We start from the raw sequence: 16,405 nt of genomic DNA on the forward strand, positions 1-16,405 counted from the left end.
GATATATAATCTCCTGGAATTGATTCTGCATGTAGTGTGAAAGAGAGGTCAAGATTAGCTATTTCCCCATAGGGATATTCAGCTGACCTAACACCCCATAGTGAAAAGACCCTCCTTCCAGAATATTCTGTAATGCTGCAATGTATATTTTTAGGTTTTATATATCAGGCGTATGCATCTTTAAAATGGTATATTATGTGGTAAATTTGGGGGCCTTGAATTGTGAATGCCAGAGCATTCTATAGCTTCCTTTTTAGTTTAGCCTGTTTAGTTTAGCCTGTTTAGATAGCCACACTATCAACACTTAGGAATCCTTTTTTTTTCCATTTTTTTAAATTTTATTTATTTAGTCATGAGAGACAGAGACAGAGAGAGGCAGAGACACAGGCAGAGGAAGAAGTAGGCTACATTCAGGGAGCCCAATGTGGGACTTGATCCCGGGACTCCAGGATCATGCCCTGGGCTGAAGGCAGGCACTCAACCACTGAGCTACCCGGGCTGCCCTAGGAATCCTTCTTCATTTTCACAAGTTAAAGGCCTATGTAGGATTACTTTATTCATGCACCTTCTCAATTCTTTCTACCTTATATTTGCTCTTTTCCTTCCTACTTAGCAAGATTTGTCTTTACACTCAAGGATCTTCTGATGGTCTTTGTCTGGTTATAGTCTAGTGATAACCACCTTGCTAGGGGGAATGCCCACCACGTGGCAGTTGTGTCGTCAGCCTTCTCTTGCTCTACTCGTTCAGTGTAGAGGACAGATTTCTTCCTATATACCTGGACCACTTTGCCAATTTGCTGACCTTTGCACTGTCCTCACACAACCTGTATTTCATCCTCTTGTCAGATCACACGGTGTACTTCTGTCTCAGCTCTTCAGGAAGGAAGGAAGACAGAACCTCCCTGGGAATGCGGGAAGGGGCACTGAAATGCCTTTTATAGTTCTTGTTTCAGTCAGAAGTACACTAAGGGACCACATTTCATTTTGGCCACTGGAGCCTCAGCAATGGCCACAAATGCATATTTATTTTTAATTGTCTCTATATAAACAATATACATCAGGATTTGAGTTTTATCAATCCAATATAGTACTCCTACTTTTAACCATTAAGTGTAAATCACTCAATTTGATAGTAAATATTACAAACTGGAATTTTACCTAACTTTTTTTCTCTTCTGGCCTTATTTTGAGTTGATAGAACTTTTTAAAAAAAAATCTCAAATACTTAATCTGAAAGTCGTATTTCTATTTTGATGTTAAATTTTTAACATGCAAACTTAGTCTAAAGTTAGCCAATTTCTCTTTTCATTTTCAGAATACAAGTCCTTATGGTACTTTAAATCAGATAATCCCATCACCATTTTGTCTATTATTTTTCCCCAAAAATAATTGGGCATTATTTAACCAAGCAATGATTAAGGTTCATTTATACTCTCCAGTTGTTCATCAAGTCCCCTTGTACTTTATATGTCTGTCTTCTGCAAAGTTTCTTTTTTTTAATTTTTTTAATTTTTATTTATTTATGATAGTCAGAGAGAGAGAGAGAGAGAGAGAGAGGCAGAGACATAGGCAGAGGGAGAAGCAGGCTCCATGCACCGGGAACCCGACATGGGATTCGATCCCGGGTCTCCAGGATAGCGCCCTGGGCCAAAGGCAGGGGCTAAACCGCTGCGCCACCCAGGGATCCCTGCAAAGTTTCTTTAATGAGGATCTATTGGTCATAAATTGAAAGCTTTGTCTATAAATTCTTACTTCATGCTCTTTTTCAAATGATAATTAAGCTGGGTATATACTACTACATTTGGGAGTTATTTTCTCTGAAATAGTTATTTGCTCTGAAAACTTTGGGAACATTTTTTATCATCATCTAACTTCTGCTTTTACTGATTAAAATCCAACTGTTCAATCTATATTATTGTGTAGAAAATTTACCTTTTAAGGGTTACTGTCAGTATCTTCTTCGTGTCTTTAGGGTTCCGCTATTTCAGTAATATATCTAAGTGTGGCCATTTATCTTACTTGGTAATAGATTAAAGTGTTCCAAAATTCTTCCCCTTTTTCCGTCTATATCCTTGCAATGTGATACAGCAGAATAGTCCTTTAAAGGTGGAATTTTTTTCTTTACCCCTTGACTATGAGTTTGGCTCTTGATTATGACTTGCTTTGGGCCATAAAATATTAGCAAAAAGATAAGGGAAGCTGAACCTTGAAAAGCACTAATATTCTAGGGCTTGCTCTCTTCTTACACTTGGAATCTTAGGACTGCCATGTGGAGAAGCCTCTAGGCCACTAGAGAATGAGAAACCATACGAAGGAGAACTGAGGTATACTAGTCAACAGCCAGCGTACTACTGGAGCTGTGACAAGGCCATCTTAAACCATCCTGGCCCCTGCTCACCTGCCAAATGACCATCATACCTGAGGGCCCAGTAGATATCAGTAGAGTCAGGCCAGAGCAGAAAACTCAACCAATCAACATGAAGAACTGTGACCTAAATAAAAATCTCAGAAGCTTACAAAATAATTAAGTTTCTTGAGAGACAGCAATAGCTAATATATACTTGGACTATATTATACTTGCTATAGTGAGAATTGATATTCTTTTATTAATTTTAGAAAATTCTTAGCCATCATACTTCTAATAGTACCCAAAATATCTCCTACTACCTTCAGGAGTTTTCAAAGATATATATGAATACACACACACTAAAAACATCTATAGAATCTTTTCCTCTATTTGTGTTTCTTCTCTACAACTTAATCTCTTTCCTATCTTCCTCGATCTTCACACTATAATTAGAATAATTACTTTGACAATATTTTCTATTCTACAAATGTTCTCCTACTAATCTTTTTTTTTCTCCTACTAATCAGTGTAGATTACTAGATCAGTGTCTAATCTACTGTTTAGCGGGTTCACTGAGGGTTTTTTCTCACTTCAATGACTATATTTATTTCTGGAAGTTCTCTTTGGTCTTCCCTCATATTTATATTCTCCAGTCCTCACAGATTTGTTACTTTGTTTCTTTAAACATTTTAAAACATAGGGATTTTCAAAACTCTATACTATAATTCCTATTTCTGCAGCCCTTTGAGGGCTAATTCAATTGTTGCTTCTTCCAACTTTCACTCATACAACTTAAAATCCTATTTGCATGAAACTGTAGGAATCTGTGAAGTCTGCACAGAATGAGACCTTTCCCCAAAGATAATTTTATTTTCTTCATCCAGAATCCCATGGTTCCCAACCAATAGTTTCTTTAAGCTTCATTGGCAAAATAAACCCAAATTTCAAGGCTGCATGATGTGAGGACTATGATTTCAAATTCTTTCCAGGGAACAACTTTTTCCTATGAGAAACTGAGGTGGAGAAAGACCAGCTACTGGACTGCTTTCCCATGGCTAAGTAGTAGACTCTTCTGTCTAAACTTTCTCTTGAGTTGTAGTCTTCTAGGTTGTGGTTTTGTTTTAGAATTTTCTGCCCCATCTTCCAATGTTTCATGATATCTAAGACATTCCTCCCATTCTACTACAGACTGCTGAAATTTAAGGCTCTAACTGGAACTTCATATATTGCTGTGCAGTTGCAAACTAGGACAGCCACTTTGGAAAATACACCAGCATTTTCTTATACACTTCATATACAGTCCAGCAATCCCACTTCTACATACCTGAAAGAAAATTTGTGTTCATACAAAAACCTGTAAGCAAGCATTTTAAGTGGCTTTATTCATAAATGCCCAAATCTCAAAACAACCTAAATGTCCATGAATTGAGGGATGAATAAAAAACTTTAGTACATCCTTGGAAAGAATTAGAGTACCATAAGAAAAATAAATCACCAAAGGATGCATCTAAACATACATGCATGATTTCATTTATAGAACATTCCAGGAAAGGTAAAACTATAGGGCCAGACAACAGATCAATAGTTGCTGGACATGGAAGATGAGATCAATCAGAAGCATTACAGGGGAATTTATGAAATTTATGGAATGGTCCTTTTATCTTTACTATGATGTGTTTACATAACTATATCAATTTTCTGAAACTAAAAACTGTATGTAAAGGAATGAATTTTGTTCTAAGTTATGCTTTGATTTTTTTTTAAAAGGAAAAGAAAAGCCCAGGACCAAATGGCTTCACTGGTGAATTCTACCAAACATTTAACACCAATCTTTCTCAAACTTTTCAAAAAAAAAAAAAAAGAGGAAATCTTCCCCAAATCCCCAACTAATTTAAGGAGACCAGCATTATCTTGATATCAAAATCAGATAAGAATACTACAAGAAAACTACAGGCCGATAACCCTGATGAATATAGATGTAAGAATTAAAATATTAGCAAGCTCAATTCAAGGGCACGTTAAAGAATCATACGTCATGATCAAGTAAGATTTATCCCTGGAATGCTAAAATGGTTCAACATATGCAAATTAATAAATGAGACACATCCCAACAGAATGAAAGATAAATCCATAGGATCATCTCATAAACAGAAGAAGCATTTGACAAAATACAACTTCCTTTCACAATAAGAAGACTCAAAAAATTGGGCAAAGGAACATAAGCTCAACATGATAAAAGCCATGTATGACAAGCCTGCAGCTAACATCATACTCAAGAGTGAAAAGTTAAGTTTTACACCACTAAGCTGAAAAACAAAGCAAAGGCACCCCACTCTCACCACTCTTATTCAACACAGTAATAAGAGACCTCATCAGAGCAATAAGAAATAAAAGGCAAGAAAATCAGAAAGAACTAAGTAAAACTGTTTTTGCAGGTGATACAACTTTACATATAGAAAACCCCAACTATTCCACCAAAAAACTTAGAAAACTAATAGTAAAGCTGCAGGATACAAAAATCAACATACAAATGTCAGTTGCATTTCTTTTTTTTTCTTTTAAAGATTTTATTTATTTATTCATGAGACACACACAGAGAGAGAGAGAGAGAGAGAGAGAGAGAGAGAGAGAGAGAGGGGCAGAGACACAGGCAGAGGGAAAGCAGGCTCCATGCAGGGAGCCCAACATGGGACTTAATCCCGGATCTCCAGGATCACATCCTGGGCTGAAGGTGGCGCTAAACCGCTGAGCCACCCGGGCTGCCCTCAGTTGCATTTCTATATGCTAACAATGAAACATCTGACAAAGAAATAAAAGAATTCCATTCACAATAGCATCAAAAACCATAAAATACTTAAGGATTTAACCAAGTAGGAGAAAAATCTGTACAATGAAAACTACAAAATTTTGATTTAAAAAATTGAAATAGACACAAACAAATGTAAACCTAGCCCATATTCATGGATTGGAGGAATACTATTAAAATGTTCAATTACCCAAACCCATTTATAGATTCAGTGTAATCCCTATCAAAACTTAAATGGCATTTTTCAAACAAAAAAAGAACACACACACTAAAGTTTATATAGGAACCACAAAAGACTCCTAAATAGTCAAAGTAATGCTAAGAGAAGAACAAACCTGAAGGCATCACACTTTCAGATTTCAAAGTATGTTAGACCTTTTAACGATGCAGGTGTTAGAAGCACCAACCTCCATGCAGTCAAAAGTGCACATGTAACTTCAGACTCCCCCAAAAGTTAACTACTAATAACCTGTTGATGTAATCCTAACCATTAACATACACAGTCAAATGATACATATTTTATAAAATAAGTATTATGTACTCTAGTCTTACACTAAAGCTAGGAAGAAAATGTTAAGAAAATCCAAAGAGAAAATACATTTACAGTACTGTATCGGAAAAAAATGCATGTGTAAATAGACCCATGCAGTTCAAATCCCTTTTGTTCAGGGGCCAACAGCATACTACAAAGCTACAATAATCAAAGCAGTCTGGCAAAACACAGATCTATAAGACCAAGAGAACAGAATCGAGAGCCCCAAAATAAACCATTGCACATACATGTACTATTTGACAAAGGAGTCAAGAATATTCAACAAGGATAGTCTCTTCAATAAATGGTGTTGGGAAAACTGGATAACCACACCAAGAAGAAATTGGATTCCTACATCACCACTCACAAAAATTTGAAGTAGGTTAAAGAATTAAACAAGAGACTGAAACCATAAAACTCCCAGAAGAAAACAGGGAGAAAGCACCTTGGCATTGGTCTTGGCAATCATTTTTTGGATTGGACACCAAACACACAAGCGGTAAAATCTAAAATTAGTAAGTAGATCTACAAACTAAAAAGCTTCTCCACGGCAAAAGAAACAATGAACAAAATGAAAGGGCACCCTATGGAATGGAAGAAAATATCTGCAAATCAGTAATCTGGTAAGAGGTTAATATCCAAAAATGTACTTTAAAATTCCTACAACACAATAGCAAAACAGCGGATTAAAAAATGGGTAGAAGAACCCAATAGTTTTTTTTCACAGACGTACCACTGGTCAATAAGTACATGAAAAGTTGCTTAACATCACTCGTCATCAGGGAAATGCAGATCAAAACCAATGAAATATCACCTCATCTCTCTTAAAATGGCTGTCATTGGAAAGAAAAAAATAGCACGTGTGGAGAACAAGGAACCCTTGTACACTGTTTGGGAGAATGTAAATTGGTACAACCACTGTGAAAGTTCCTCAAAAAATTAAAAATAGAGCTACCATACAATCCAGCAATCCCACATCTGGGTGGATTAAGCTGAGTATATATGCAAAGAAAATTGAATCACTATCTCCAACAGATATCTTCATCCCCATACTTATTGCCACACTATTCTCAGCAGACAAGACAGAAAAAATAAGTATATGTCAATAGATGAAAGGCTAAAAAAAAGTGGTGACATATATACAATAGAATAATATTCAGCCACGAGGAAAAAAAATCCTGCCATTTCCAACATGAATAGACTCTGAGGGCGTTGTGCAAAGGGAAATAAGAGACAAATACTGCACAATATCACATATACGTAGAATCTAGAAAACCTCAACTCAGAGGCAGTGCAATGCCGACTGCAAGAGGTTAGGGGACCTGGGGAGATGCTAGTCAAAATATATCAACTTTCAGTTATATTACAAGTAAATTCTGGAAATCTAATGTACACTGTGGTGATTACAGTGAATAATATTGTATCATGTATCTGAAAGAGAGTAGATCTTAAATATTCTCAGGACAAAAAAAAAAGCCAATGGTAATTATGTGAGGCAAAGGAGGTGTTACTGAACACTGCTGATAATCATTTTGCAAAATACAAGTATATCAAATCCAACAGCACACATCTTAAAGTTACATAATTATGGGTCAATTACATCTGAATCAAATTGTAGTAACAGAAAAGAAACTTAAGTTTCTAATTTGTTGGTATTGGGAAACATCCCTCTGGTTTTTACTTTTTTCCACGTATTTCGCCTCCAAGATGGGTCTTAAAAGATTTTTTTTTGTTCCGTTTAATCCAGTATTTCAAGGCATTTCAAAGCAGGAGAACTTTTTTGAAATATCTCCTTCACCATACTGCCAGAAGCAAAAGTCTGCCAATCTGCTGAAGACCAAGAGTTTTTAAAATTTCATGAGGTTTTTTTCCTTCATTTTACCACTGTTGTCCTGTTTCTATCAAGTACAACAATGCAGTTATTGTATTATCTTCTTTATAGACAAGAAAACCAAAGCTCACAGAAGTTGAGACTTGTTGCCTATCCACCCCAAGATTCTGAGAATGGAAACCAATTATCCTTCATCTCTCAGAATTAGGTCAGTAAGAAACATTAGAAGGATCATTTACATTATGCATCATCCAATTTGGCAGGAGAGTGAACTGTGCGACCTTGAGCAAGTCACTTGACTTCTGTCGAGTTTCAAAGCACCTACTTCATAGAATCGCCGTGACACTTATTTATGTCAAGTACATAGAAAAGCACCTGGCAAAAATAGAAGGAAATGCTTACTTTGAAAAAGCCATGCTTTTGGTTGCGTTGACCAAGCCATAAGTTGCTTCCTGGGGGAAGGTTGGTTTCAGGAGGGTGTATTACGCGTTCGTAAATTCTGTAGGGACAAAGATTAATAAAGTGATTATAAAGTGATTAATAAAGAGGCTCAAAGCATAACAAAAAGGTATGCATGTTGTTTGAAGTACTCATGGCATTAGCTGCTGGTATAGACAGATGGAGGCAGTAAATGGCATGTTTTAGATTTCAGGTAATATGAACGTAGAGATCTACTTCTTGACAACATGTGGACACAGTAACGGCCTCTGTTGGCTTTCTGTTTTCACCCATTTGGCAGCAAAAGGAGGAGGAAGATAATAGTCTTAGGTATCTTCTCTGAGCAATGACCCTCACAACATACTACATGAGTAAAGTGGATTGATCCACATTATAGGTAAGAAAGCTGAGGTTCAGAGAACATAAACTGGTCAACCGAGTTAAGACAAGGAGCAGTGAAGTTGGGATGAGAATCCCCATCCGTCTGGCTGCAAAGCCCGTGCACTCCCCTTTGCACTCTACTTCTCCCTGGCTTTATCACGCTGCTACTCATTTCTACAGTCACCTGCTATACTCCTCTCAACAAGTGAGCGGGTGCCCACATGATATGCTTAGTCCACAAAATCAGATAACTGAAATCATCCAATCAACAAATGTTTATTGAGCACTTTTTATGCTCCAAGCTCCATATGAGGCAACAAGAGATAGAGCAATCAACCAGACATCCAAAATCCTGCCCTCATGCAGCAAAAAAGCAAGTTCTATATATGAAAAAAATCTTCACAAAATAGGTGGAGACATAACTAATTCAAAGGAGGCAATAGCCCTAGGATCTTTGAAGGTACCTACAGAAACTGCTCAACAATGGAACGGTCTCAATTGCTCTGCCCTACCAAGCCCTAGTCACAAATCCTGAGATTTATGCTCCGTTTAGAAATAGTCCCTGCAACGACCAGCTACCAGTTTATCATAGGCCTTCGCCTCACCCCTAGGCAAGGGCCTCTCAGCACCTTCTAAGCTGGGAAGGGGAAGGAGGAACTTGCCTGAGAATTGAACTTGACCTTAGATGCTCAGAATATTCTGGGTGGGGTGCCATACAGACCATCAGGGAATTTCCATTACTGCTGATGGCCTGTCCAGTCAGTCCTTGCACTCTTCAGCCCTTGCTCAGAACAGCTATGGGAGGAGTTAGCTCCAGGTACTTCCGAAGGCCTGACAAATCATCAGGCCTCCACGCAAGATGGGAGCTGACTGCCGCCTACCAGAGAGGGACCTGTTCCTCCAGTGGCTCTCAAAAGGCAAAAAGTGAGAAACCATTCAGTCATGTCACAGCCAGTGAATCAGTAGATGTTGCCATTGGGAGCAGTCACGCTGCAGCCTTGTATCTTAACCACACTGCCCATCGACTCTTCTCCCCCGCTGGAAAAGTGCTGTTTCCTAACAATACATGCAAGGTACTCAACGGAGAAAGCTCTAAATATATTTGGTCTGTCTGTATTAATTATCGTTCCATTATAAATGGATGCTCAAAACATAACCAAGAGAATTTAAGTCTCCCTTAAGAGGACAGGCTATGTTTTCTCCACATGAAAGCGACATCTTTCACACGTTAGAATCAACAATTTTAGATGAAGCAATATGTCAAAACTGCTTTAACCCATGAAGCTGCGATATATTTCCTTTAAGATGAGCTTTTTCTAATATTCACAAAAAAACTAAAACAAGCCAAATTTACGACAAATGTGAAATGTCTAAATTGTGGTATATCAGCTTGCTGTAATTTACTACAATCCTTAAGAGTGACAAATATTCCAGGTTATGAAATATGGGAAAGTATAGAGAAAATAATTTTCACTGGAGGAAAGCAGAATGCAAAATTATTTATGAACTATGGAGACAACGATCCAAAAATTATGTTCCCTGTTGGTAAATTTCAGAGGGGGCCCGAAACAGAAATCGCTGTATTTAGGTAAAAGAAGCAGAAGCATAATTTTCTGTGAGGTTGTTTTACTAATGCATTGAAAACACTGTCAAACTATTTATCTGAACCTTTCATTTTAAAACATTTGCATCTGAGAAAAGTTCCATTTCAAGGCTTTCAGTTTTCAATATGCCAGAAGGTTGTTAATGTTTATTAAATACATGAAGGATCCAGAAGAAAAAAAAAGGTCAACTTTCCATCAAGTCTTACCTCACCACCCATAAATGTTCTTTCTGCCTTAAAATAGTGGGCCCTCAGGTGTCTGCTTTCTCACCATCAGCCCAAGGCAGGGCAGTGACCGTTTGTCTGTGTCAGAGGAGTGTGATTTCTGGGGTCACGCGGCCCCGATCAGGAGGACCCCCTCCTGATGCCAGGGGAGGTCTGCTGGCTGCTGCCTTCCCCTCCAGCCCTGCCCATTCACTTCAAGTGGCAGACTTCACTGGAGAATTCCATGCAGCAGACAGAACCAACAAACTGGATTCAGACATAGCAAGATGAAGAGAACTTAAAAACAGTGTTAAAGGGATGCCTGGGTGGCTCAGCTCATGATCCCGGGGTTCCGCATCGGGCTCCTCACAGGGTTCTGAGATGTCTCAGATTCAAACTAGCTAAAAGCAAAGCCAGGCAGAAAAACAAGTGAAACAGTAACTTGGAAATTAATTAGATCAAGCACAGTCTTTTTGATAAGCACACTATTTAGGGCTTAAGTTGATTGCATTATAATCAGCCCAAATTTATGACATTCCCATAAGCTATCTGATACCAATAATGTATTTATTATACAACCATCTAAAATCTACCCTTCTTTATGGCCAACGAAAACCCAATTCCCACTTAGTCACGTTTCTAGGCCTCGCACTCAAACGAAGCACTACCTATCAAGCTATATTGGGAGAATTTTTGGGAATTTTGCACACCATTAGTATACATTGGTATTTTAACATGTATCTCATATATAATACAACACCATGCAAAATTAAACATCCAGTCAAACATAAGAACTGCTTGAGAGGAATGAACAATGCAAAGAGTAACTGACACTTCTTGTGAAAGTCACTCACTGAATCAAGGGCTCATATCAGTAATTTTCTTTACAAGGTACCAACCCCTCTTTATTCATGACTTTGGTTAAGAATGCCTTCCATAGCAAGTGTCTCATCTGCTTAAAAGACCAGTCAATATTCTATGAAGATCTTGATTTCCTGTTAACAGATAAAGTCCTCAGAGCTCAACACAAAGCAATGCAGTGGTTCAACAACACTACTTATGAAGGAATATTGGATTTCTATTTACCTGGATGAAGAAAGACCTCTGAAGGGACTCCACAGTACCTTTCCCGATTATATAGAAGAATGAATTTCCAATGCAAACCATATGGATCAACATGTATTATGCTGCTGTTCAATAAGACAATATAAAGCCCAAATGACATGCTAAATGAAGAGGTGTATCCTGGGCGCTGCCTAGAATTGAAGAAAAATGTTCACATTCTCCCTCAAGAGGAAAGTTGCAATGACCTTCACTTGCTAGACAAAGTCTCATCCTCCACTGCCTGTTAGCTGGCATTAGTGAGTACCATGGTGTTCCTTGGAGAAAGTTCCCTATACAGAACACGAGGTAATTCTCATGCTGTACCCCCCCACACACACACACTGAATGGTAATGATGGCCTTGCAGAGGAGGCTAAGTCCTTCTTTGGTCTTATGTTAAAGGAGATCATAACACAGTCTTCCCAGTCTTGGCATCATAGGACAAATATGAGGACAAAGTTCTTGATCTCCACTAAAATAAATAAATAAATAAATAAATAAATAAATAAACAAACAAACAAACAAACAAACAAACCACCAAGGCATCTATGGTATCATTAGCAGTATTCTTGGTCCTGACAATTGCTGAGCATTCATGGCAATCTACAAAATACGACCTCCAAACTTACCATGACAGGAGGGTTTGCCAACAGTGTACACTGATGAGCTACTTGTTGAATTTGTAGTGTGAGGTTGCCTGGCTATTAATTATTTGCTAATGCGGAATACGCATCACATAGTACCAGGAAAACAGGAAAGGAATACCCAAAGAGGAGCTCTACAGTCTCCTCCTAGCCATCTGTTTAACAAAACCAGCTGACGGCAAATGACTAAATTAAAAAAATGCATCTCCGGCATTTAAGCAGGAGAAAACAGACTAGTCAGGGAGATGGATTATAGGAATGAATAGAGCATGCCCCCAACATGTACGAATTGAATTCCAAGCTAAATCCATACAGAGCTCGGGAGGGAGGACAGTAGCACGGCTCAGCAGGTTTCCAAACTGTTCCTTGCCAGCTGGCTGCAAAGTAAGTACAAATGCCAACAAAGAAGAGGCAGCGAAGTTGAAATCTGGAAGGAGATACCTTTGTCACAGTAAATGCAAGAGCAGCAGTGTTCAAATGAGATTAACACATACTTCTGGAGAGACTTTGCCAGAGAAGAGGTTCTCGAGAGAGAGAGAGGTGTCTTCCTAGAGACCATCAAGTCCTCAGGTGACCAGCTTCATCTGCTTAAAAAATACTCATCAAAATCAAATCTTAATATCTAAAATACATGAAGAACTTTGACAGCCCAAAACCCAAACAATAATGCAATTAAAAATGGGCAGCAGAAATGGATAGACATTTTTTTCAAAACAGATGGCCAACAGACACTTGAAAAGATGCTCAACGTCACTCGTGATCAGGGAAATGTGAATCAAAACCACAATGAGATCACCTCACACCTGTCAGAATGGCTAATGTCAAAAAGAAATAGTAAGTGTTGCCAAGGATGTGGGGGAAAAAGGAACCCTCGTGCACTGTTGCTGGGACTGCAAGATAGTGTTAGCATTGTGGGAAACAGAAACCACGTGATCTAGTAATTTGCCCCCCAAATTTGAAAACAATTAAAAAAAACACACACCCCTGTGTTTAGTGTACCTTTATTAACGATAGCCAAAGTATAGAAGCAACCCAAGTGTTTATCCATGGATACACACACACACACACACACACACGACATAGCCAGCAACATGGATGAATCTAAATACAGTGTTAAGCAAAGGAAGTCAGAGGCAGACATACCATGTGATTTCACTCATGTATAGAAGAAACAAATGAACAACAACAACAACAAAAACTCCTAAATACAGAGATGTGGTGGTTGCCCAAGAGGAGATGGGTGGGGAGATGGGTGGGGGGATGGGTGAAATAGGTGAAGAGAATTAAGAAAACACTTATGATGAGCACTAGGTAATGTACATAATTATTTATTACATTATACACCCAAAACCAATATTCTATGTTAATTATACTTGAATTTTTTAAAAAAAGTCATACCTTTGTTACCTACTAACTAAATTTTACTATCTCTTTTATATTTCCTCATCTAGATCTCTATACCAAGGTATGTTCCCTTCTTAACCATATTTTATCCCCCTGATTTCTCTCTCCATTTATTACCAACTCTTACTCGCTGCCAAAAGTTCATGATTCAGATGTCATCCCAAGATGATGCCGACTATGGATCAGGGTCAGACAACTGGGTCTGTTGGGCAGTGTAATACCAGATGTGCTTGAGTTTTTGGGAAAATGTGAAGTTGGTGTGATTGTTTCAGTCATAGCAAACTTAGGATAATACCATCAGGGTTAAATTATTAATAGGAAGGAATCAGGACCAAACAGGATAAAATTTAACATGGAAAAACGAAAGATTCTGTGCTTAGACTGCTTCTTAGAATCTGAGATCTAATACTTAACAGGAATACATACTGAAAAAATATTTAGCCATTTTGGTCAACAGTGAGCTAACATAAGGCTGTCAAAAATGATGTTGTGTTTCTTAAACCGTACCATATGATAATTATTCTAATCTGAGGCCATCTGTCCGGAGATAATCACATTTACTTGTAGAAACTTCTCAGATGCTGAACAGACACACTTTAGAAAGAAAACCTAGGAAGACTGAATGCCTTGTGAACCAAATCAAATGATGAATGGCTGAAGGAACAAAGCATATTGAGTCTAAAGAAGTAAAGATTAAGAGCATGATAAAGTCTCCAAATATTTGGAGAACTGTCATGCAGAAAAGGGATTAGACTCGCCCTATGTAGCTAAAAGAAGTAAAATACACATCAACGAGTATAAGCTACAAGGAGGCACTTTTGGTTCAAGATAGGAAAAACTTTCTAACAATCCGAAAACACAGAGGGAAGTAACAGCCTTGGGAGGCAATGAACTTCCAGTCTCTGAAGGGCGTCCCAGCAGTGCTGGAGGATGCTTAGTTGGCAAGGACAGTAAAACGCAAATTCAGACACTGCCTCAAAAGTCAGAAGAGCTGCCTTGAGTACCTACTAAATGCCAGAACTTTACATACTTTATAATCCTTGAAATAACCCTAAAAGTCAGGCACTGCTATACTCAATTGACAGATGTTCAGAGGTTAAATGACCTGTCTAATATCATTCAATAAATAACGAAGCCTAAATTCAAATCCAGGTATGAGTTTCTACCGTATAATCATCTACTGATTCTGCTCTTACAAAGTCAAATATTCAACGACGGGTCAAATAAAATAAAATACAGAAAGATCATTGGACTAGAGTCAGTAAACCTCTATTGGTGTCTTACCTCAACTATTTATGCTTTTGTGACCTGGGCCAGGTTACTAAACCTTTCTATGCCCTCTGTTTCTTCAAACTTTTAATAAATAGTACCTATTGCACAGGTTTTCAAAGACCATAAAACACATAATCTAAATAAAACTATGCTGTATAATATAAATACTTTTAAAAGATAGTGTTATTAGGGAAGATCAATGCTCTTATCTTCACAGAATCTAAAAGACACTTTAAAACATTTTCAGAAAAAATAAAAATAAAAAACCTCATCTAAGCCACTTGTCTCAACTGCTTAGAGAACAGTACCCAATGTCAGCTTTCCAATTTCATTAAGAGCACAGGGGCAGCAACTTGAAAGGAAAGGGGAGTAAGAGCCTCCTAAATCACTCCCTATGTTTTGCCACTGATGGCACACTGAAGCCATAGTCATTGGTCTCAGGTTTCCCAGGAGTTAAGACAAAACGCACTGCTTATAGCATTCAATTATACCCCAGGCTAGCTGCCTCCAAAATATTTGCTGATACTATAGAGTGGGTGATAATTTAGTCTAACTTCATCTTATTATTCAGCTAGATGGAAATTTAAATGTTATGTTAAATCAAAAGCCTGCTGTTCATATAAAGCACACAATGGTAACCAGGACTCTCAGGGTCAAAAAGGACATTGAAGGTGTTCTGATCCAACGTCCATCTGCTACTTGTTATATTAATATCTAAACACCCAAAAGCCATCTGTCTTGCATACAGTGTGTGTGACATCCTCGTGTAAGATTTTAAAGCTTCACAGAGCAAATAGAGGTCTCCCCAAAGGCTTCATGATTGACCGTTTCCAAACAATCCATGTGAAATATATCAGGGTCTAGCAGCTACGTTAAGGGACAAGGGTATTATTTTTCTACCTCCATGAAGTCTTGATACAATCACAGACCAACCCCAACCCGTAACATTAGCATTCCCAGGATTCAGGCAGACGGGGATCTGTATTCTTTGATCTTTTAACTTTTTCAGAACCTTGGAAAGCACCAATAAGGTCCTTAGGCCCTTCCCAAACCGGGGTAGACATATATAGGCTCCTAAGCTTTTCAAAGACACAGATTCCTAGGCCCCTAATAAAATCAGACTTCTAGGTACTGGCCTGGCCTCACCATAGAAAATAATCTCTGATAGAGGCCTTATTTGATACTGTGTTCCCTCAAGCAGTAAAGTCAGGGAGCTCCTCCATGAGTCTGTTTCTAGAGGTTTTTCAAGATAATTAAAAACACAAACAAGTATGCAGTACAAAGAAAACCCCTTCAGCATCCCATCTTTTTGGGGCACCTATAAATAAAGTTCTTCTGATCATGCCCCATTAATAATTGCATAGATGATGGATGGATAGAGAATATATAGGCAGGCACTCAAATTTTGACAAGATTATATCCCTGGTCTCCTGGAGCCCACATTACAGTGTAGGTGAACAACCAACAAATAACATAATTTCAAATAGTGGCAAATGTTATGAATATAAATTAAGGTGAGCCGGATAGCTCCATTTACCCCCTCCAGATACACTCTTTGCCTCACTTTGTGCCAAAACACACTGATAGGTTCTCTCCCTTCTCCTTGTTGATTCCAGTTGCCAGCACAAGGGCAGGGAGGATGGATGTCGGGGTACTTATAGAGCATTTAGCACCCTGCTTGGCACAGAGCACTGAATAATGATAGCTGCTCCTCTTCAGAACAAAACTAATGAAGTGGTACTTTCATATTTTTCTCCTCTAAGCAGCTGTCTATAGTCTTCCCAATATAAATGTGTCAATACAAACTTGATTGTTTTTTAATAATGTTTACAGAGGGGAC

At 38.1% G+C, this 16,405-nt stretch overlaps 1 protein-coding gene across 3 annotated transcripts in view; it reads right to left on the reverse strand.

The window, feature by feature from the left end:
• Positions 1 to 16,405, reverse strand: part of NELL1 (neural EGFL like 1) — an 814,467-nt gene that overhangs the window by 644,549 nt on the left and 153,513 nt on the right. For all 3 annotated transcript variants that reach the window (XM_055317810.1, XM_055317809.1, XM_055317808.1), the window contains one exon: positions 7,919 to 8,015. In XM_055317810.1, the coding sequence (XP_055173785.1) occupies positions 7,919 to 8,015 (97 nt within the window). The remainder of the gene's footprint in view (positions 1 to 7,918; positions 8,016 to 16,405) is intronic.

The sequence above is a fragment of the Nyctereutes procyonoides genome, unplaced genomic scaffold (assembly GCF_905146905.1).
Source record: "Nyctereutes procyonoides isolate TBG_1078 unplaced genomic scaffold, NYPRO_anot_genome, whole genome shotgun sequence".
NCBI classification, from domain to species: Eukaryota; Metazoa; Chordata; class Mammalia; order Carnivora; family Canidae; genus Nyctereutes; species Nyctereutes procyonoides.